Source organism: Xiphophorus hellerii, chromosome 8 (genome assembly GCF_003331165.1).
Source record: "Xiphophorus hellerii strain 12219 chromosome 8, Xiphophorus_hellerii-4.1, whole genome shotgun sequence".
In the NCBI taxonomy this organism is placed as follows: domain Eukaryota; kingdom Metazoa; phylum Chordata; class Actinopteri; order Cyprinodontiformes; family Poeciliidae; genus Xiphophorus; species Xiphophorus hellerii.
This window is the reverse complement of record NC_045679.1, coordinates 8,082,980-8,107,151: the sequence shown is the minus strand read 5'-3', so window position 1 is coordinate 8,107,151 and position 24,172 is coordinate 8,082,980. Positions and strand designations below refer to the sequence as shown.

The window sequence follows — 24,172 nt, the reverse complement described above, 5'->3', positions numbered from 1 at the left end:
TTTTGTAACATTATGCTAATTTAATTACAGATTTATAAATTTTCACATGGCAGAATAATTCAGGGTGGATGTAAATGTTGTTTGGAGAAATAAAGGAGCCTTACCTGAGCATCAGTAAGCTGGAAAATATCTTTATACGCCAAGTAGACCAGGAAAGAGTTGACACCTGAAAATAACCAGATAAAAAAATTATCAGGAAAGCAGGAAATATGAAGATCTCAAATGAATTTCTTTAAGCAGACAATGAAAGCAAACTGTTACAAGAATCTCCAAGCTGTTAGACCCACTTCAGATTTAAATCCTTCATTTACTTACTTTTCTTCTTCCTTCATATTTTTTTGAAAGTAAAACAAAAAAAAACCCAACCTTAATAGTATATTAAGAGATTGTATCTCCTTCTTCTAAACTCCTTAGATAATTTATTTGGAACAAATATAGGTTGTCAGAAAAACTCCTTAAATTTTTACAGGTTTCTAAGAATTTTCTACCAATTTTGTTTGTTTCGTTGTGATGTACGGACGGATCCGACGTCCAGCGTTCGTACCGTGATCCTTCACCAGCGTCTCCATCTCCTCCTGGATCCCCTTGTGCCACTCGGTGATGTCGACGTGCAGCGAGTAGTCGCAGCAGGACTTGCCGTCAGCCCATTCGCGCCACTGCTCGAAGGCGGACATGAGGCTGACGCCGGGCTCGGGAACCACATGGTCAACTGGACATGCGAACAGAAACCAGAAGTTCAACCGGAGCTTTTTAAACAGGCATTTTGGTGTAGCATTTCTGACAGGCTTTTATTTTAACAATGTTATACAGTAGATATGAAGTTTGTCAAAATGTGTTTATTTATTCTTTGAATTCATTTTGTTAAGTCTTATGACATTTATTGGTGTTTTAAGTTCTGTTATGCTGCTGTTGGCAGCTGGAGGTTCCCATAGTAACCAGTAACTGACAGTTACGACCACCTTTTTCTGTTGCCATGGGTAACTGCGCTATGCAGTAGGATCAGCTCTATGTTTTCTTTACAAAAGTTATATTTCAACATTTACTTTGGACAAATTTAATAATATACAGTTTCATGGGTAATTTTGCTATGTCTTGTATATGTTTTTAACTGTTATTATTATTATTATTAATGTTGTCCATTTTAGATGTGTTTAATTTTACAAATGTTAACTGCTGTTAACTGATGCTAACTGATGCTAACTGTTGTTAACTGCTGTTAACTGCTGCTAACTGCTGTTAACTGCTGCTAACTGATGCTAACTGCTGTTAACTGATGCTAACTGCTGTTAACTGCTGTTAACTGCTGCTAACTGCTGTTAACTGCTGCTAACTGATGCTAACTGCTGTTAACTGCTGTTAACTGCTGCTAACTGCTGTTAACTGCTGCTAACTGATGCTAACTGCTGTTAACTGATGCTAACTGCTGTTAACTGCTGTTAACTGATGCTAACTGCTGTTAACTGATGTTAACTGATGCTAACTGTTGTTAACTGCTGTTAACTGCTGCTAACTGCTGTTAACTGCTGCTAACTGATGCTAACTGCTGTTAACTGATGCTAACTGCTGTTAACTGCTGTTAACTGCTGCTAACTGCTGTTAACTGCTGCTAACTGCTGTTAACTGCTGCTAACTGCTGTTAACTGATGCTAACTGATGCTAACTGTTGTTAACTGCTGTTAACTGCTGCTAACTGCTGTTAACTGCTGCTAACTGATGCTAACTGCTGTTAACTGATGCTAACTGCTGTTAACTAATGCTAACTGCTGTTAACTGATGCTAACTGCTGTTAACTGATGCTAACTGCTGTTAACTGCTGCTAACTGCTGTTAACTGATGCTAACTGCTGTTAACTAATGCTAACTGCTGCTAACTGCTGTTAACTGATGCTAACTGCTCAGTGAGAGCTATTGTTTTGCAGTTTCTTTATGGTTATTTATTTGTATTTTAGTTCATGTTTAGGGACAGAAGCTGCTGGACTGATGTTAGCCACCATCTTGATTTCCTCTTTTTTTATTTTTTTTAAATAAATACAGTGAACTTGAATATTTCTGTTGTTAAATCAACCTACTGGACCTGAGCCGAACATTGAAAGGTTACACATTAATGATCTTGAATGAATTTTCTAATATATTCTAAAGAGTTATTCTGATTGTATGTTTCTGTTTCGTCTTCAAAATGGCGGCGGTTATTTTTGCGTCAATGTTCCAGACCTGACTGCAGCAGTCAGCGTTTAGCCTGAAGGGAGTTTGTTTTTGCTGCTGATTCAGTACAGGGGGGGCTATTGTGACATTTAGTTTCAATTAGGTGCTTTGTTTTTTTATAGTTCACATAATCATCAAATATATTTTACTTTTTAAAGCTGAAATAACAAGGAATAATAGCTAGATTTTTTTTATTTAAGCTGTTTAATAGATGCTTTTATATGATAACTGATGCAATTATGAGATTTTTCCCAACCATTAAGGCATCAGGGTATTTAAGAATACCTTGGTGCCTTTTTCTTCTTAAGATAAAAGAAATGCAAAGGTTTATGACGAGAAAAAGACCAAAAGATTAAAACAATACTGTGGGAATAAAATAAAGTTTGATGTGATTAATATGAAATATTGTACATTTTCTTACAATCAAAACTGATTTCATCAGACAGTGTGAGTGAGCATTTATGCTAAATCAGGGGTGTTCAAAGTAGGGCCTGGGGGCCTTTTGTATCTCTTGAAATGATTTTATTTGGCCCCTCACCATGAGTCAAGAATGGTAAAAACAATTGATGTCCCAAAAAATGAAATGAAATGAAGAATTGCAACTTTTTCAGTTGAGCGACTCACTGATCATCGTGGTACCGCCGGCCAGCGCCGCCTTGGTTCCCTGGTAGAAGTCATCAGCCGCCGTCATGCCCCGGTCGGGCATCTGGAAGCGCGTGTGCACGTCGATGCCGCCGGGCATCAGCATGCGACCGTGGGCGTCGATGGTCTTCACCCCGCCGGGAACGATGAGGTTCTCTCCGATTTGTCTGAAGCGGCGACATTGAAAAGGGTTGGGCCGAGCAGGGAACGGAGGGCAACATAAACAAGCGACGTAAACTCACTTAATGACGCCATCCTCCATGTAGACGTCAGCACAGAACGACTGGTCATCATTCGCGATCTTCGCTCCTTTGATCAAGAGACGGTCACTCTGACAAAAAAAACAAAACAAACAACGACAGGACATCATCAAATCAGTTGCTGCTTTAGTTTCCAATAATTTATTGATATCCATTCAGTGGAAGTGGAAATAAATTATTATAGAAGTTGCTCTCCTGGGTCTCCTAAAGCAGCTTTACAAAATGTACATTAAAATAATTAATTTTTATTCCTTTAGTTCCAGTTCACAACAAATCTCAGAGTCTTTTAAAAGCAAACAAATCCAACCATCTTCAATCCTACTTACAATATTAATACGCCGTTTTATTTCTGTTTTTCTCGAGAAAAATCACTTGAATAAACAGACTTGTTGCCGTAGCAACTGACAACAATACCACTTGATGTTTCAGGATTCAACACCAAAAACCACTCAAATATTTCCCACACAAAGAACAAAACATTCAGTCCGTTAGAGTTTTACGTTTTCAGTTTGATGTTTATTTTGTGATCATTAATAATTGATCACTGTGGTAGATTAGCTACCGCTGCTATTAGCTAAGCTAACACTGCGTTGCTTTTAATCAGCTAATCAATTAGTTGATTAGCTAATTTAAACACCTGCTCTGCTGATGATCTGTCAGAGTTGGTGATTAGGTTGCCTAATTTTTCATTATTTTTTTGTAACTGAACCGAAACACAACAAATTCCACAGCACATCTACATATCAAGGTTATCATAGTCAAGTTAGCATAACTAGCTTACTTCCCACTCCCTCGATTAGTTTTTTCTTAATTAAATCTTTTTCCTGAGCTTGTTGTCTAGATGTTGTAGTGTAGCATTGCGTCCCTTTTTCTTTCATATATTAGCAGTAATTTCAGATTTAACACTTTATATTGAAAGCTTAACAGCTAAAACCAATGCTAGTCATCAATGCTGAATCAATGCTAGCAACTTTTTGCCACCAATCAATCAATCAATCAATCAAATTTTATTTGTATAGCACATTTCAGCAGCAAGACATTTCAAAGTGCTTTACATCATTACAAACACAGAAACACAAAGCAACATAGAATCAATAATCAAAACAAAGCATTAAGTCAAGTTCCATCCATAAATTTGTAATTGATTACATTTCAAATACAATTCTAAACAGGTGGGTTTTTAGTTGAGATTTAAAAGAAGTCAGTGTTTCAGCTGTTTTACAGTTTTCTGGAAGTTTGTTCCAAATTTGTGGTGCATAGATGCTGAAAGCTGCTTCTCCTCGTTTGGTTCTGGTTCTGGGGATGCAGAGCAGAACCAGAACCGGAAGACCTGAGAGGTCTGGAAGGTTCATACAACAACAGCAGATCTTTAATGTATTGTGGTGCTAAGCCGTTCAGTGATTTATAAACTAACAACACTATTTTAAAGTCTATTCTTTGAGCTACAGGGAGCCAGTGTAGGGACTTTAAAACTGGCGTTATATGCTCTATCTTCCTGGTTTTAGTGAGAACGCGAGCAGCAGCATTCTGGATCAGCTGCAGCTGTTTGATTGATTTGTTGGACAGACCTGTGAAGACGCTGTTGCAATAATCAATACGACTGAAGATGAACGCATGGATGAGTTTCTCTAGATCTGGCTGAGACATTAGTCCTTTAATCCTGGAAATGTTCTTCAGGTGATAGAAGGCCGACTTTGTAACTGTCTTTATGTGGCTCTGGAGGTTCAGGTCAGAGTCCATCACTACTCCCAGGTTTCGGGCCTGATCGCTGGTTTTCAGTTGTAATAACTGAAGCTGTGCGTTGACTCTAGATCGTTCCTCTTTAGGTCCAAAAATGGACCTAAAGAGGAAGGGAGATGGGATCTTATGCTCACGTTTTAAGGTATCCATAAGCTAATTACAAACAACAGTAATGATATGTATTGTATACACATAGAGAAACTTCGGACATGTTGGTATGGAGGGCCCAATTGAAAATCTGCTTAGGGCCCCAAAAAGGCTTGGACCGGCCCTGGTCAGAAGACAATAAAAGAACCGATTGGACACACCCATTCTGCCTCAGCACTGCAGAGACACAAGGGGCCGACCAATGAGAGCCAAAAGCATGTGATCAATCATCCTCGCCCACTGCGGTACCAGCAGAGGAAGAGGAAGAGGAGGAGGAGGGGAGCCCCTCATATCCACCAGTGTCCCCGTCTCTCCCTCTCTAAAGAAGGCGTGGCCGGTCTGGTCACAAGGACTCGGGCGTCCCCAGCTAACAAAGGCCTCTCTGTTCGAGGCGGGCAGCAGCAGAACCGGACCCAGCGCCACTCTGGCTCCACTAAACGAAACATCTCTGCAAGGCTTCGGGACTTCTGTCCAAAAGTTGGTCAGCTTTAGGTCCGGACGGTAAATTCTGCTTTAGAACCAAACTACATTTATTTGGCAACTTAAACTTCTCTGCTGGATGATTAAAGTGAAGCCGTGTTACAGTTAAATTAAAAAATGTTTTATTGTCGCAACTCAAATTGAGGGCTGAAGCAATTAATCAGATTAATCAGAGTCGTTATTAATAATTATTGATTAGTTGTTTTGTTTTGGATAAATTTTTGGGGGCCACAAATGGCCCACGTGCCGCACTTTGGACACACCTGGTTTAGTGAATGTTCAGGGTTTGAGCCAAGCATGAAAACAGGAATAAAGCAAACAGGAAGTGGACGACAAAGCGACTGAGATGAGTAAAAATTATCTGTAATTCTTTAAAACAAAGTATTTACACCCACTTTTCACAGAAAATGACGAGTTTGGAAAATTTTCTCACCTGATTTGCTTCCACTTTGCAAAAACACAAAATCTCACCAAGACCTTTTGGTCTAATTACTAGTTTAAATATATTATTACACTCAAAATAAGACAATACTAACTAAGAAGTAACATTTCTAAGTTATTGGGAGAAATGCGCCGATCCGATACAAATATTGGCATCGGCCCCAATATTGGGAGAAATTCTAAATTGGGTATCATGATGAATATAATAAATCTATTCCGTCTATTTCTACGCTTTATTATTCATTTTACATTATGATTCCTAATTGAACTTTCTGAACCATTTGAGTTTATTGCAGTTTATTCTTACACGTTTGACCAACATTTTGTTTCTGTCTTTATTATTTGTTTTACGTTAAGTGCACTGATTAAAGATATTTTTGACCAATGCTGTGAAGCTATTTGTATATTTAAATGTTCAGTACTGGTGCAAAGTTATCAGATAAATTAGAATTTTAGTACATTTATGTCTGTGTTTTGAAAAAAAGAAACATTGTAAGTGAATTCATCTGTTTTTCTGTATCGGACTCGGCCGATACTAAACCTCAGATATCGGTATCAGAAGTGAATAAAGTGGATCGGTGCGTCAAGGGTTATCGGTAGAATATCACAAGTTGAAATGTCTTGGTTTACTGGCAGATCATTTAACTTTTTCATCAATATTAAGGAATTATTTACTTTCAACAAACCTCTATAAATTGCTGAAAAGTTTCTTCTAAGTTAATTTTGTCTTATTTCAATAAAAATAGACAAAAATACAGATGAGCTCCACCAATTTATTTCTACACGTAAAACTGAACTTTACATCTAGACAGTGAGAAATGTAATAAAAAACTTTATTTTTGTGCTGGACATTTAGCATACTGTTGTTTTTGTAATGAGAACAGCTGCAGTAAAGTGACTCCTTGGTTTAATGAGAGAGAATTACAGCAGCTGCAGGCTGTAAAACCAAAACAATGATGGAAAAGACGCTAAAACTCACTTTAGAGACGAGGAACATGAGCTAAAATGGTGCCTTAATTAAAAAGAAACAGAAACGAGAAAGTAACCTGACGAAATGCAGGATGCAGAGTAAAAAGTCTGCCTCAGGCGTAACCTGGCAACAGCTTGTGTTGTGTTTCCGAAGGGGAAAATATCCTGGGAAACGTCGAGGAAGTCAGGTGGAGAAAGCTGCCAGCTGAATTACGTGTCTCCTCCTGGATGAAGCAAAAACGAAAACCCAAAACAACTGGATTTCTGTTCGCAAAGCTGCAGGAAAAACCATAAAAACGGACTAAATGTGCAGAAAAAAGCACCACAAAATGAGCTGAAACTTGGTTTAAAATATGAAACATGAAACTTTAGCTCAACATGAAACAACTAAGACAAAATGAGCTAATTAAAACTTATTTTTCCGATTTAGTAATAATAAAAAGCCCCTCAATCTTCAGCTGAAGGATTAAAACTTTACTCTCAACTTATTTCCTGCTTGTTAGCAACAAAAAAATGGATTTTATTTTTTTTTAAATATTTAAACGCAATGTATTAAACTTGTATATTAATGCATTTTTTGCTTCTTCTATTTTTATTTTGCCCCACAAACTCCCTTTAGCTTGAGAGAGTTTGAGTCAAAAATGTTAAAAACGGGAACGTTATATATATATATTTTTTACATTAAATAATGACCTTAAAACCCTTAAATTTAATTTAATGAAGCTGTTTACTGCAACTAAGTAGCATTTGTCTAACAACCTTTTAGCATAAAAAACCTGTTTTATAGGTAAATATGTTTCTAAATCTTAGATCTCGATTTGTAACACACAAAACAACTAATAATTTTTTTTTCAACAGAAAGAGTTTTTATTTTTAGCTTTATTTTGCTATAAAAACCTGAAATATGTTGTTTAATTTATCCAAACTGTTTTTTTGACTCAAAGTTTGTAACAAAATCCTCTCTGGTCGTCGTTGACCCCTCGTTGACCTCCTTTCTGCCGCCAGGCGGCGAGGATTTAACAGAGTCTCTGTTGTGATTACAGCAGAGTTCGTTTCTGGGTTTTATGAATGAAGACGCTCAGATTGAAGCTGAAAGGCTCAGAAATGCCAAGCGGAGTCGGACGGTGCGGCTGATTGGCCGACGGCGAGGCAGGGAGCTGGAACTGGTTCCCAGCACCAAACCAACAAACACTGCTGGTAACAACAGCATAAAGCACATAGACAAGATAAGAGAGGAAATTTCTGCCAAAAAACTCTGGAATTATTAGATTAATGTATAAATAATTCTAGAAAAATCAAAGATATTTCAGAGATTTTTTTGATTTTTGGAATTCAAAAAATTCCTTTTTTTTTTTTTTTTTTTACAAATTTTTCTGAGATTAATCTCAAATTTAAGATTTTTTTTCCTTGCACATTTTTGACGTTAGGTGCTAAGAATAATTTTTTTCTGGAAAATTTTTAACTCTAAAATTCTTGGGGGGGGGGGGGGTTTAATGAAAATTACAGATTCATCTAAAAGTTTGGGGGGTTTTCTAGCAAATTTTCAACTTTTTGAACTGAAAATTGTCCTTATCTTTTGTTCAAATTTTCAGATATTCAGTTACTTTCCCGTAAATTTACATTTGGAGCTCAGAAAATTTATTGTTTTTGTTGAAAATCTTTGAGAGTAATCTCACATTTTTTTAGAAAAAAAAATTCCCCCAAAAAACTTTTTTCTTTTCTTTTAGAAAAAATAAATCTAGAAAAAAGTTTTTCTTTGAACAAATATTCTGGTAAAAAAAAAATGAAATTTCCTCTTTTTTAAAAAAATTTATGAGTTGTTGTTTTTTTTTTAGCAATTTTTCAGCTTTTGGAGCTCAGAAAATCAAAAGTATTCTTCTGGGAAATTTATGAGATTAACGTAAAAATTTCAGAATTTTTGGGTGGAAATGTACTCTATTTTTATTTACAATCAGCCCAACACTCTGCTTCTTCACCTGACAGCAAAATAATTTTTTTAACTTTGAGAAAAATAAATGAATAAACCGCAGTTAGAATCTGATGAGTGTAGAATAATTCAGTCCAGGTTATGATTTATTGTGAGTCGGCCAAAAAAACGGCAATGTGGTTTCACACTAAAGAAAAAAATTTAAGAATCACAAACTTGTTGTAAAACTGGTAAATTTGGTGTAGAGCCGCCAACAGATCACTCTGTTGTATAAAAACTTATTTGTTCTGAGCTGAACTGAACTTTGTTACGTCCTTATAACAAGAAACTTTCTCATATTTTATGAGTTTTGTGTCATATATACTCGTTCCCGCCCACGACACAGCGGCGCCCTTGGCAAAGAGCCTTATCACCCAACAGAAAACACCAAACATTAACTGCATGTGTGGGAAACAAGTCTGATATGTCAGAAACCATGTAATGATCTTTGAAATGTTTTTTATTTTATTTTAATCCTTTGATTCCACCTAATAATCTACAAACAGTCTTAAAATAGAGAAGCTATTTTTATCCTCCATCCTGAACAAAAGGCTTTTTGTTTCCTAAAATAACTTTTTATTTCTGTTTTATTCTTCCTCTCATTTAAATTTATGACTCACATTAAAATGAAAATATGTTTTGTAACTCGGTCTGATTTTAAAGTGAAAGTCAGATTAACTTAGCAATGATAACATTATATTTCAACCAATACAATTTATTTAATGTTTAATTTTTTTCATTTTTCAAATCAAATATTTTAAAGCATATTTTCTTAAATGGGTTCCTATTGAGAGATTATTGGCAGTCACTATCTTACCTACACTAGATGATTCTCAAAGTGAAATCTGTTTGTGACATACAGTTAATAATCCAGAATAATAAGTAGATTAAATTATTTTTTCACAGAAAACTAGGGATTGAAGGATCATTTATTACTATTTTCAGGTTTTTATATCAATTTACAGAAAAGAAAACATATATTTTATTTTTCTTTCATTATCAAATTTCCTTTTAGTTACATTAGATTGTTTTATCCAATTATTTAATCAGATATTCAAAGGTTTAGTCAATGACTGTGTTCCTGTGGAGAGACTATGAGCAGTCAGTGTCTCACCGTTAATGCTCCAACTAACAGTTACTTTAGTAATCGAATATTTTTCTAACGATTAATTGTATTAGAAATATCATAAAAGATGCAAATAAATAACCCACTTCGTTTTATGGATAAGAAAATAAACAGCCAATGGTGTTTTTGTCTTAAATGTCAAATTGTATATTTATTGTAGTGTTCAGGATCAATAACTTCTCTGAATATGTCATTTTTTATATTATTTTTGTTTACAATGAATCAATTAGTTGACGATTAATTCAATTACCAATGAATCCGATTGTTTCAGCCTTTAATTACAATCTGAATGAATAATCAAATAAAACAATATTTTTCAGTAGTGATGCGGCGGCGCATGCATCGAGCCCAGAGACAAAACCCGCGTCGCTGCGCGTATCGCTTTCAGCAAGTCACGTGACCGATACAGAACTGTTTCGAAATGAACTGAAACGCGCCAAACTGTGTTTATAAGGAAGAGAATCTGTCAGCGGGATGAATTTGCCAAAAATAATTCTTGATCTTTTACAGCGTCAACATATGGAGCCTCAAGGCAAACGAAAGGTTTTGTCGTTTGGGACCATTTTGATCTTACATCAGAAATAAAATATCGGTTCTCACTTCGTTGTTGTTTCATCCGGTTCTGTTCAGCTCCTATTTGATCTGTCTGAATCCAAATTCAGCTGAAATTGACTCTTGGTTTACTTTCATTTCATGTTCTGCAGGTTAAGTGTTGCATATGTTTGACTGAACTGTTTTATTTAAATAAATCCACGTCCTCAATGCTGAGGCATTACAGGGCATCAGAATGAATCCCAGATACACCAGGATAAACTCAGCCATTCTACAAATTACTTTTTATAAATTATTTCATATAAATGTATTTTTTACTTCATTTTTTCCTACAGCAGGAGAAGTTGTGTCAAAAAAGCGTAACAGACTAAACTTCAAAATGTTGGAAAAACTTCTTTTTTTTTAGATGAAAATTTATGAAAGAAAAAAAAAACAGTCCACAAGCATCTTCATTCCAAACACGTTCACTTAAATTTCCACTTTATGGTACATCATCACATTATTTATTGACTGTATCGAAGAATGTCAAATATATTTTGAATTTAACTGAAGATATGACTTAATACAATATATAATATACAATAAAATAAAATGACTAAAATCTTATTGTATAGACTAGGTCATCAAATCAGTCTGTCAACTGTGTTGCCTGTAGGGATTTTTAATGTCCAGCAGGTGTCAGTATTCAGTGACACAGTATCAATACAGTATCAATACAGTATCGACACAGTTTGGGTCGAAACGCTTCACGACGCCTCATTTACCCATCACTATTCTTCAGGTATTTTTGCTGTTTGAAATATTTTTCTCCCACCTTTTCATTCATTTAGTCATCAAAAAAGATCCATAACGGACTGGTGGAACGAAACATATGGAAGACCAAAACTGACGAGATTAAAAGTAAAAGCAGAAATATTTGTCCTTTCACTTAAACATGCATTTTTGTCAAGAAATGTCTATATTTTGTTTTGTCTTTTTCTTGTACAAGCTTTTCATTGCCTTGTCTCTGTTTTCTTTACCGTTAGCATTTCTGGCTCCTTATGCAAATGAGTTGAAGCTTAGTAACTTTATTAGAAAGTAAAGCTTCTTTTTCTTTTTAAAACAACCATAAATACAAACTCTGTTTTTGCTCATATATGGTCAGAGTTAGTTGCCACATTTTCGCTGCAGAAGCTTCCAGGTGGTGAATTTGCAGATCCTCATTCATATTTAATGAAAGTGCAGCTGGACTCAGGATTCAGACTCAGCTAAATATTTAACTCAAACCGATTCACTAAAACCAAAAACGGTCGGCCAAACACCGACATCTTTTGTCTCTTGCTTCGGCTTTTCCTGCTTTGGGTTTTAATCAACTTAACATTCATTTCCTCCACGGCGTCTGTTCAGTTTAATGGCTGCTGGATGAAATTAGAAAGAAAAAAGAAAGAGATCAAAACCTAAAAATAAAAAGAATCGATAGGAGATGACAGAAAAAGCACGGCTTAATGTATTTAAATCTCAGGTTTCCAGAGACATCAGCTTGGTCTCTGACCCACTTTTTCTTTCAAGTGCTTCTCAAGAATAATCACGTCTATCCATTTATGTCCGACTGCAGGAACCCCCTAATCCGCTGATCTCTGCGCCGAGCAGCAGCTGCTCCTGCAGCGCTTCAGCAGAAGAAGAAAATCTACAAAACCTCCCGTCAGAAACACCTCCAGACCCACAGACATCCTGTTTCTGCTTCTAAATGACATGTAAAGGTGTCAGATTAAGTAAAATTTTAAATCAGACAAACAAAAGCTGAAAATATAAACATAAAAAGTAGCTAAACCGCAAAGACACAAAATATTACAAAGTATTTTTGTCTAAATTCTAATAAAAATGTCTCAGTAAACTTGGAATAAGACAAAATTAGCTTACAAGTAACTTTTCACCAAGATACAGGAGCTTTTTCTAAGTAAGTAATTCATTAATATTGATTTTTTAAAAAGTTCTAGTTCCACTGGTAACATTTTCCTCTGCACCGTTACCTAGCAACCACAGCCAAGCCCCGCCCGTCACCTAGCAACCCAGTTCTGGTTCCGCTGGCAGATTACTTCACTTGTAACAAGACATTTTCCCCCATTTTATAAGGAATAAGCTCCTGTAGCGCAATATGGAAGGAAAAGCAATAGATTTCTGCCATAAAAAATCTCAGAAATGTCGACAATAAGCTAAGAAATTTCTTGTTTAAAAATTTGAAATTTTGTCAGATTTCTTTTTTTTGAAACTCTGAAAATTTCAGAATTTTTTTCCAGAAAATTTTATCTAAAAATTGCAGAATTTTTTTCCAGAAAATTTTCAAGTTTTTTGATGAAAATTTGCTCCTTTTTTCCTCTAACATGCTGGCTTATGACTTTTTTTTACGTTTGAGCCTGTTTTTTCCACTTAGCGGTTAATCGATTACTAAACTAGCCAACAATTATCTCAGTCAGAATACAACACTTCATGCCTCTATCTAAAGAAATAAAAGCTTTAAAAAAAACCTACATACACAAATTGAGAAAAATAAAATTATCCCAAGAGACGACCAACAGTTCATGATCCAACAATAAACAATAAAAAGAGAGAAACCGGGCAAAAGTGGCATTCGCGGGACTAAAATTTTACCCAAAATATTTCTCTTATTAATAAAAAAATAAAAATCTTCCAATGTGGCTGAAAAATTATTGATTGATTCAGAATCAGTTGCTGGACAAGTTCTCTGCATCTATAATTTCAACATTTTAACACAACAGAAATCGTCCGACAAAACTGCAATCGGTGAGTTTTTCTTGACGTCTTTGTTGTCGGTTTGTGAAGAATCATCCGATTCTGGTCACCAGGCAATTTATTTTCCAAAACTTGACAAATAAATCTGAACTGACGAATAAAACTTACAAAATTTCAGAGATTTTGACAGAAATTTACACTTATTTTTCCTTTTTTTTTGCACATTTGCTGTATTTAAAAACAGCATTTTTTTGGTTTTGTTTTTTTAGGTTTGATTGAATACATTCATTTTAACTAATAAAAACAGAATTTGGGTCACTTTGTTTCTAAACACTTACCATATTTATCCAAGTTTAAGGAATAATTTAAGGCATAAAAGCTGATTTTGGTGTGGATTTCGGTAAAAGTCTGAATAAACTTGGCTTTATCTTTTTGTTAAACCACTTTATGTTGCATTTTACATTTTCTTGTGTAAGGAAATGTAAATTAAACGTCTCCGTCTGCATATTTGGACTCCCCTGTTGTAAATGTTTTATCTTTTTATCTGATTTAAATTCCAGTTTATAGAGTCGGTGACCTCCTTCCTGCCCTGCCTGCATGCATCCTGCCCTCTGCACAGCTGAAGCAGAAACATGAAGGAAATAGGACCCTGCGTCCCCTCCCTGTTCGCCACTGTCCATTGAAACCATCATCCCTGCAGCTCTGCCATGAATTCAGGGGAATAATTTGCTCCCACGGCTAATATCTGCTAAAAATAGCGCGGAAGGAATGAAGGCGGCTGTCCTGGAGGAATAAATAAATGAATAAAAAGGCAGTCTGAGGAGGGGGATCGCTGTGCTCCCACCTAACAAAGACCACCGGCGTGAAATCTCCACTGGCGTGCAAACCGCAGGAGACAAAGCGTGGGGGAATCTAAGCTCGGATCCACGCAGGCACTTGCAGAGATGCTGCGGACACAGCGCTGCTTCTTTCTGCTAAAAATCATTTTTAGAAAGGCGTTTGAAGAGACAAACTCCTGCAGATCTGAGCTGAGATTTTGCGTCACCAAACGCACCCCGGTGACATCCCGCGTCCACGCCCGCAGGCCCGCGCCGAACCCGAGCCGCGGGACTGACCCGCAGGAAGCCGGGGACTCACTGTGATGCGGGGGATGTTCTTCTTGCCCTGGTATCCGGACATCTTTTCCCGGCGCTCCTGCTCGTTTTGGGTGTATTTTTTGTTGTTGTTGATTTTCTCTTGGAGACGGAGGAGTGCGGATTATCAGCGCGCAGCCTCTTAAAGGGAGCGGAAACAGCCGAACCTGGAGCGACCCAAACCGCCTCGGAAGTTCAGACCCGAACCCTGACAGCCGAACCCAGCTCTCCACCGGCGCGCCGAGACCCGTTACCTTCCCAACGCGGAACCAGACAAGAGCAGAAAGGAGGCGCAGCCCGCACTGGGAGGGTCCGCACCGCGCATGCGCAGAGCCTCGCCCTGCTCCATTGACAGGCGAGCGGCTGTAATGCCATCAATTCCCTTCATGGATTAGGATGGAGGGAGAGGAAGAAACGCCCAGCAGCCATCTTAACTCCAGGATCTGATTTAATCACAAACTGGCTCCACAAACCGGGGATTTTATTTAAATAAAGACGTTTTTCTGCCTCTAGAGGCTAAACTGTGAGGTAAAGCAGGAACATTTACAGACAATAGGAGATTATTTTATACATTCCTTTAACTAAAGACTGAAAAACACAATTTTCTTCTGCTTTTGGACCATAATAAATGAAACACTGACCAACAAATTTTATGTGTGTGATGAAACTTTACTAATTTTTGACTTGAAATGTGCTGCACAAATAAACTTGAGAAATGTGAGGAAATATCAAATAAACCTGGATGACTGTTGCTAAGCAACGGCTCAATTCAATTACACCAACAAATTATCTGATTATTTAGTTCTGGGGTGTCAAATTCATTTTCCTTTTTTTAAAAAAACAAAACATATTAAGATTATTATAGTCAAGAATTTTGACTCTTGAAATGCAGAAATTCATCATAAATTGAAAATTTTTCTTCTAAATTTCTGAGATTAATCTAAATTTTTTTTTTTTTAATTCTAGCAAGTTTTCAACTTTTGGAGCTGAAAAATGTCTTTTGTGTTTTGCTGAATTTTTCTGAGATTAATCTCAAAGTTTCTTTCCCACACATTGACAATATTTGGAGCTCAGAACATTTCAGTTTTTTTCTTGAAAATTACTGAGAATAATCTCAACATTTGTGGGACATGTACTACATAAACAACTTTTGGGAAAAAAGTTCTTCTAGAAAAAACTTTTTCTTAAAAAAAATGTACAGAAAAAACTTGAAGATTTTCTCATTTTTGTTTTCTAGACAATTTTTGATATTAACCTAAATATTTCTGGGTTTATGGGTGTAAATTTACTCCTTTATTTTCTATCTGTAGCGGCCCTGATACATCGTTGTGTTTTTATCCCAACTACAAACGCTGAAACGTTTTTTCCCACCAGAACCAGAACAAAGACGCTCCGCCGCTAAAACCTGGTGATGTTTTTAGCATCAGAGCCATTAAATGCAACTATATAATGTTATATAACTTTTAAAAGCTGTAAACTCTACACTAATATTGCTGCAGTAAAGAGAAAGTAAAGTCATAATGGGTGAGTTTCTTGTATGTCGGGTGGAAAAGGCTCGGTTCCTTAATGCTGCCAATCAATATGTAACAGGATGCAGCGACTCAACCCGACCCAAAGCTCTTAGCAGCAGGAAGCTCTTAAAGGAGCCGCAGCTTTAAACATAAACAAGAGAAAATATGTTCAGATTTTAATCAGTTACCAACAAAAAAAAATCAAAATTACAGATTTTATTGATTTGTTTTTATATTTGATTAGATATTTATTTAATAAATTATTGAAACATTCAAATATTTTCCAGATTTTATCAATAATATCTTAAAAATATCTCACACAAATATTTATTTACTGGTTAGATTATAAATTTATTTGTGACTTGCTTTTCCATGAAATGTTTTGGTGTTTAAATATCTATGAGATAATTAAATAAAATAAATACTTATATGCTCCAAGTCTATCGTAAATGCAATTTACATTTATTTTTCAGTTATTATATTTTTTTAAATCAAAACATCAACATGAAAGAAACAAGGAAATTCCCGAGGTAAAAGATATTCGAAACAAAATTTCAAAGGAAATTTTAACAATAAAGTAAAAAATGTTCTAAAAAAAGAAAAAGAAACCTGAGTTTAGAAAGTAAAAAACTTGCAAGAAAAAAACTATTTTTTATATTTATCTCAGAAATTTTCTAGAAAAAAACAAGGAAATTTCTGAGCTAAAAAAAAGATAAAATTTGAAAATTGATCTACAAAAAATTCTCAAAAAACATGAAAACTGAGTTTGAAAAAATGACGAATTTGCAAGAAAACCGTCCCAGAAATGTTTAGATTAATCTCAGGAAAAAAAATGCGCTCCAAAATAAATCCAGTGTTAAATGTTCATTAGAATTTAATGTTTATTGATAATTGATAAAAACCAAAATATTATTGTTAATGCAATGACTTCTGCAGCAATTAATCACCCAGAAAGTGTTTACTGTGACAGGAATGTGTGTTTATAAAAACGCGTCATCTATTCATTAATTCATATATAAATGAATCTTTATTTAAAGACTTTTTCGCTCCACAACCATCGGGGTGAAAAAAGCAGAGCCACTCCCTTCAGCTCTTAGGCATCAACGCCTCGTTTCGGCGCAACGCCTTCTGGGAAACGCAGTCCAGCCAAGTTAACGGCTCATGCAGGATTCAACTTACTCATCCTGCGCACGTTTAGATTTAAACGACCAATTGTTGAATGAAAGATGTGAGTGCAGAAAAAGCGGGTCATATCTCTGGTACCATGTGGGATTGAAACGGGGGGAAATTACCCGCCTGTCGTCCAGGTTCTGGAGCGCCTCCTTGCCGGTGCTTTCCCGGATCTCCACCTTCCTGGGCTGGGAGATGTCGCTCTGCCGGTCGATGACTCTGCCGCCGGCGGCGCTCCGTCCTCTGCACGCCGACAGCGCGTCAAAGTCCAGCGTCTTCGCCTCGGAGGAGCCCTCCACCGGGCAGAACACGCCGCAGAATTTCTGCCTGGGCCTGTTGGGGCTGTCGGAACCCACGCTGTGGAAAAAAGGTGGCACTTCCCCAGCGGTTGACATCTTTTTTTATTTTTATTTTTTCCTGCCTGCACAGACGCTCAGAGCCGCTCCTTTTCTTTTTATTTGTCTTCTTCTTCTCCTCCTTCAGTCCTGCCTGTCTCCAGCTGGACAGCCGCCGCCTTGAGCCGGTTCCGGAGCGCAGGTGGTCGCACTGTGACAAAAGGAATCACTGAAATCACTCCCACAGCGGCAGAAATAATGGAGATTAGATTTTAAAAAAAGGAGCTGCTGAAGCGACCTCTGCAACAATCCCGAACTGCTTACTCATCCGTCCAAACGAACCCGCATCGTAAGGTGGGGAGACCACAGCGCGGCTTTGTCAGATAAACCGACCAGGGAGGAGTTTTCCTCTCTCTGTTCACACCGATGAGGAATTACCTGTAGCCGGTTCAGATCGGGTTTCTTCCAAACGAGCCGATTGGACCGATCAGAACCTGAATCGGATCCGATCAGGACCCTGGAGAGTTCCTGAAAGCCACACCCAGTCCGGGCGCGCAGGGCGCTGTCCCTCCAGCACCACACCCACACCTTCACAACCCAAAGTTTGGCCACTTCCACTAATCCCACCAACAACACAGCAGAAGCCATCGAGCTATTTTCTGAATAAAGATGAATTTAGATGTGAGGAAACTTTGTCCAGCAGAAACTGTCCAACAAAAATGGACTGAAATTGTGCAAGAAGCAGCCAAGCTGCGATACCTTCCTTTACCTGCTAGCTTTGCTGGAGGATTTAGCTTCCAGCAGCAGTTAGCTTTGCTATGATGCTAACCTTAACTTCAAATATTAACTAGCTATCTTATATATAGTGCTAACTTTACTTTCCAGATGTGGTTAACGTCCCATATTAGCTAGCTGTGCTGCAATGCAAACTTTAACTACAAATATTCTAGTGCTAACATCTGATATTACACATCTGTGCCAAAAAAAACGACAAAAATATTAATTATCTGTGCGACAAAACAAACTTTAGATTAAAATATTAGCTAGTTTTTCTGTAGTACTAACTTTAAATTCCAGTTGTGGCTAACTTTTGATATGAGGTAGTTTCTGAAATGCTAACTTTAACTTCAAATATTAGTTATCTGTTTTATAGTGCTAACTTCTGATGTCAGATATCTGTGCTGCGGTGCTAAGTTTAAATATTAGCTATCTGTGCTACAAAATAAACTTTAAGTTCAAATAATGATAATTCTCCTGTAGTATTAACTTTAAATTCCAGTTTTGCTAACTTCTGCTATTAGCTAGCTGTCCAGTAGTGCTAACTTTATCTTTCAGTTGGGTAGCATCATATGTTACCCAACTGTGCTGCAGTGCTAACTTTAATTTTGAATATTAGCTAAATATCCTGTAAAGCTAACTTTAACTACCAGTTTTGGCTAACATCTGATATTAGCTAGCTGTGCTGCAATGTTAACTTTAACTTCAAGTATTAACTAGTTGTCTTGTAGTGCTATCTTTAAGCGCCATGGCTGTAAAAAAAAATATTTGCCTCTTTGCAGATTTCTTCTGTTACATTTTAGACAAATTGTAATCAGACAAAGTAAATTTATTTACAAAATAAACACAAAAATGAAAGCCTTACTCAGGCAGCCTTGACAAATAATTACCAAGGCTGCTCCACCATGATTCATCTTTAGCTTAGCATCATAAGTGGAGTGTTTCCGTGAGTTGTAAATACATTAGTGCTGCATGACGATCAATACCAGCGCACTCTAACACATGTCAATGTCTGAGCAGACAAAAGCTCTCCCTAGCTGAGGCCATGAGAACGAGTTAGCGGCGAATCCATGCCGGCCCAGTTTCCATAACAACGCGGTGGGCAGCTAATGGTTCTCTACTGCAGCCATTAAATCTCCCGGGGGATTAAGTGGGGGTGGAAACACACGTCTGAATATCAGCGGTAAATCCTGAATGTATGTGTTTTTTGTAGCAGAGACAGATTAAATAGTTTGGGGAAAGTTGGCAGCTGGCCCAAAAAAAAGAGAGAGTGATCTGAGTGGAGAGTTAGGGCACGACGTTGGCATCCATAACAGATGTAGGACAAACTGACATCAGCAAAACAAGACATGATCCACTTACTGGGAGTGCAAACATGGACGGATTACTTTGGATCGGTTCTGCCTGTTCAGACTGAAGTATGAACAGAGATTATGCACATTTTTCACAAATTGTCTAGTTTTTATTCTAGATTAAATGAGACACAAAAGACCTAAAGCTGTTATTTAGTAGCAATGATGGAGTAGAAACTGAAAAGGATTAGGGACGCTGAAAGAAATAAAATGTTAATATTCTGACATCAAAAGTCAAAATTTTGAGGAAAAAGTTAAGAGTTCTAAGAATTTTGAGATTAAAGTCATAATTATAAGAAAAAAGTCAGAATTCTGACTTTAAAGTCTGAAATCTGAGAAAAAAACTAATAGAATTCTAAAAAAAATGAATTCTGAGATTAGAATCATAATTCTGAGGAAAATCTCATAATTTTGAGATTAGAGGCAGAATTCTAAAAACCAAACAAAAGTCTGAATACATTTTTTTTTTGTAGCTGTGGTACTTCTGCTCTGATTTGTTCTATTTCTAGACTTTTGTTCCATCACATTTTTATTTGAGACTCTGGATATTTAAAATTACTCTGGTTTTTGGAGAGTTGCTATGATACGCAACCATGGCAACAAAGGTCAAATAATACCAGCGCTGTGGCCCAAAATCCCACAGGAGTTGAAATAGAGGCTTCATGGATGGAGCAGACAGAGAAGGAGAAAGTTTAAACTATCTTTACCATTCATCATAATGGGGGGTAATAATATCCCCAACTCTAACGTCTTCCTACCAGACAGAGATTTAAAGAGAAGCAGCAAAGCAAATGAAGTGGATTAGCAGTTTTTTGTTATCCCAGAAATTGAGCTGCTAGTGCGTCAGAATACAGCAAGTCTTCAGTCAGAAGCTTCTTCAGACTGACTGCTACTGGAGAGCCATCCTGCCCACAGCATTATCATCCAAAATGGCTGAAGATACGTGGGTGAAAGAAGCTAAGAGAGCTAGCTGCAATGTTACAAACTTACCTTGTTGCTTTGTGGCAGCTAGCGGCTAAATGAGGTTAGCTAGCATTACTACGGCAGTACTGCTAGATGAGATTAGAAGATAGAGCACAACTAACTGCTACTGGAAGCTAATGTTAGCATCGCGGCACAACCTGTTGCTATTTTGATGTCAACAGCAGCCAAACAAAGCTAACGTTGTGAAAAGTTCCTCTGATATGGAGGAGAAAGAACAGGTTTATACAGAAATCATGTTAAATCTGTAATAATCCCTTTTTCCGTGTGTTCATATGTTAGTGGAAGCTGTCTACATGAAGTCTCACCATAGAGACGGAGCTGGCCGCCACCCTGTAACCCATAGCAACGCCATCAGCTGCAGTGGGCGGAGCCGCCGGCATTGAAGCTTCTGATTGGCCGATAACAGGTGTCCTGACATTCCATATAAGGAAGGTGGAGGAAGCATCGTTCATTTTTAAACATGTCAGGAATGAACACGCTGGATAACCTGCAACATGTAATTAAATAGTTATTTGTAAATACAAATACATTATAATTATTTATTTTACACAATGTGGTTTTATATCTCTATTATTTTTTATTTTTGTGTACATCTTGACAGGTTTAAGTGAGACTGATTGTGATCATTTCAGTGTAACTGACAGGATGGGACAACAGAGAGCAGTGCAGATCATCTCCCACCAGAGTGCACTGCTTCCCTGGAAACTAAAGGTTGATTTCTGTGTATGGTTTCAAATTTCCATTCATGTAACGCTATCCAGCTCTGGCCGCAAGCTGCTACACACCCAGATATACGCTCACAGCATCCATCGTTTTCTCAAAATATGTAAACAAACAGATGAATATTAATTAATTAGAACATTATATATTATTCCAGTAATTCAGTTTATATAGTGGAACTAATAATTAGTCATGTTTTCAAACTTTTAGTCAATTTAGATGATTATGGCTTACAACTAATTAAGATGCAAAATTCAAGAACAGTTTTCCTTCTACTAAACTTTCCATTATTAGGCTAGCATAAAATACTGTATAAGGAGACATAGTCCTCATGAATTAACATTTTGCAGATTTCATTAGAAATGTGTGAAAAACTATCATTTCGCTAATGTAGAAAAAACTATTTTGGAATTGTGGTGTTTTTGTTAAATAAGAAACACTTTTAAAATCGGATGTGAACAAGTTTGTTTGCGTAAAAAAGATTGTTTTCATTTCAGTTTTGCAAACAACCAATTTTTATACGGCCAAAAAACACCGCACTTCATATTAGTGGCAAAACTTTTTAACTAAAGACGAGTTTTTTCAAAAATGAATTTTTCCATTAAGTGAATTTATTGAAAAATGTCAAATTGTGCCGTTTTGTGGTCGAAAATAATCCAAAATGATTCATCAGTCGAACACTAAATAGAAAAACAGAGTCCACCTCTTTCAAAAATTATATTTTTTTACTAAATGTTGAGGCATGGAATTCATTCAGGCTGCTGCAGAGCGAGAGAAAGCAAGACTTCAATTAACATAAAGGATACATTTATCACCACAAAGTTGTTTATTTTTGTCCTTTAAAGCTTTTAAACTCCTTCTGTTATGGATTATGCTGGATTTTAAAGTATTGGCACCTTTTAGGGATGAATTCTTATTCTCACCTGCTAATTTTGTTATGTTAGCTACGCTAACCGCTGATGCTAAATACTCCATGATGGTTATAATTGTGTTTTAGAACAGCAAAACTCTATTTTACAGAGACTTACGTCTCTCACACAGTGTGACATCACCATAATTAACAGAAATCAGGTGAAAAAGCTAAAAAATGATTACAAAACTAACATTTAACCAATTGGACCAGAAATCGTCCAATATCTTTAACAAAAAAACAAAACCAAGCCACTCAGGTCATGTTTATTGACAAAATGTTTATCAATGTTTTCAATGTAGCAGGAAAAAATTAAAGCAAATGCATCATTACAAGAACTTCTCTCAGACCAGTCTTATGGAGGAAAATCTCTCTCCACACTTTCCTTTTCCTTCAGCAAGATTTATTTTCCCGCTTTTGAAACATTTTCACGTCAAGCTTGATTCCCAGTGTGTGCGCTCACAATCGCTTCTTAGACAGCAGGAAACAAAAACGGTTCAAAACAAAAAACAGAAAAGAATACAAAATGTAAGGTTTAACTGTAGCAGGAACAAATACAAGCACCAGCACAAGGGGGCAGCAAACAAAAACAAAACAGGAAGTTAAAAAACAAAACAGGAAGTTACAAGGTTTTTAATGCAGAGGCATGCTGAGCTGTTTTGTTGAATTGTTTCGATGAGGGAACGGGGAACGTTCTTGATTTGTTTCTGTTCAACAAGTGCAAAAAAAAAGAGAGTAAAAATCACAATTTCCATTTATTTCCTCCTGAAATAAAAGTATCTGCTGATGGTGCCGGTTAAACCCATCAACAAATTATAATACTTTTATGATGATTATGACTTACAGCCCATGGAAACATAAAATTCAGCTCCTCAGAAATGTAGAATAAGACCAATAAATCATTTTAGAAAGAGAAATAGAATAATTCTCTTCGAAACAAACATTGATGGAAAGTTTAATGGAAGGAAAAAACTTGGAGTGAACTGTCAGAAGAGAGAAAACGAAAGTAAACTTCTATTTTGAAATTCCAGATTTTTAATAACATTTTAGGAGAAAGAAATCAGTTATTTTATGATCTGATTATTTAATTTATTTACCTTCCATGCTTCATCTGGTTTCAGAAGGAGGCAAAATAAAAGTAAAAGTGATTCATTTATAAATCTGACAAATATTGAAGTTATGATCATGTAAGTAAAAGGTCAAATATATAATTTAATTAGAAATTAAAGTAAAAAGCCTTTTAGTTTTTTATACTTTCAGATTTTTTTATTTTAGGAATTTAATTTAGGGATAAAACGTAGAAAATCTAATATTTTTTTAATGATAATTTCGATGATAATTCATCAACAAGTCCAAAGTCGGAGCATTTTCACTGCTTGGATTTAATATCCTAACTTCTAAAAACAGAATTTTTTGAGCTGTAAATAATAATCATCCATTTTTTAAATCATTTTCTCATTCCTGGTTTGAGGCCGTCATGCAAGTACCGTCTGTTAGTGCTTTTCTATGTTTGCACAGCCACATTCTATCACCTGCAGATCTGCGGAGTGCTTCGCTGGAGTTCAGGAGCGATGCTTTCCTTCAACAAAAGCATCTCTGAAACTATAAACTCCTAATAGAAACTTTAAATTTCTTTGTGAAAAATTTTCTTCTTGAAAAACATTCAGGAAAAAGTCGATTAAAACGAGCAAGACTGAACCTGAAGAGTCCTGCACTGCAAAAACACGACATTTTACCGAGGGTTTTTATCTAGTTTCTAGTGTAAATATCTTAGTATGCTTGAAATAAGACAAAACTGACTTAAAAGGAACTTTTCAGCAAAAATTATGAGATTGTTTTATGTCTATAATTCCTTAATATTGATGAAAAATTACTAGTTCCACTGGCAGATTATTGCTACGCCTGAAAGGAGTAAATTTTCACCAAAAACCTCCGAAATTTTTACATTAATCACTGAAATTTTGTAGAACAAACAAGAAAGTTTTGAGCTTGAAAAGTCAAAAACTTGGTAGAAAAAAATCTCAGG

The 24,172-nt window shown here is 36.4% G+C and overlaps 1 protein-coding gene and 1 long non-coding RNA gene across 4 annotated transcripts in view; one reads left to right on the top strand and one right to left on the bottom strand.

Annotated features, from left to right (window-relative positions):
* dpysl2b (dihydropyrimidinase like 2b) overlaps positions 1-17,813 on the bottom strand; it is a 31,293-nt gene extending 13,480 nt beyond the window's left edge. The window contains exons 1-6 of one of the 2 annotated variants that reach the window (XM_032570248.1): positions 17,702-17,813; positions 17,191-17,614; positions 3,086-3,174; positions 2,826-3,010; positions 545-709; positions 105-166 (exon numbers count right to left, since the gene is read on the bottom strand). In XM_032570248.1, coding sequence (XP_032426139.1) covers positions 105-166; positions 545-709; positions 2,826-3,010; positions 3,086-3,174; positions 17,191-17,463 — 774 coding nt within the window. In that variant the 5' untranslated portion in view covers positions 17,464-17,614; positions 17,702-17,813. Of the gene's footprint in view, positions 1-104; positions 167-544; positions 710-2,825; positions 3,011-3,085; positions 3,175-14,391; positions 15,043-17,190; positions 17,615-17,701 lie in introns of those variants that run through there. The other variant, XM_032570249.1, reaches the window with a different exon arrangement.
* Positions 17,814-17,971: 158 nt separating this feature from the next.
* Positions 17,972-21,240, top strand: LOC116724662 (uncharacterized). 2 transcript variants are annotated; one of them, XR_004340219.1, is made up of 3 exons: positions 17,972-18,084; positions 20,796-21,012; positions 21,118-21,240. It is a non-coding gene; the product is annotated as an uncharacterized LOC116724662 (long non-coding RNA). The 2 variants fall into 2 exon arrangements; XR_004340218.1 differs by having other exon boundaries at positions 20,796-21,240.
* The last annotated feature ends 2,932 nt before the right edge of the window (positions 21,241-24,172 follow it).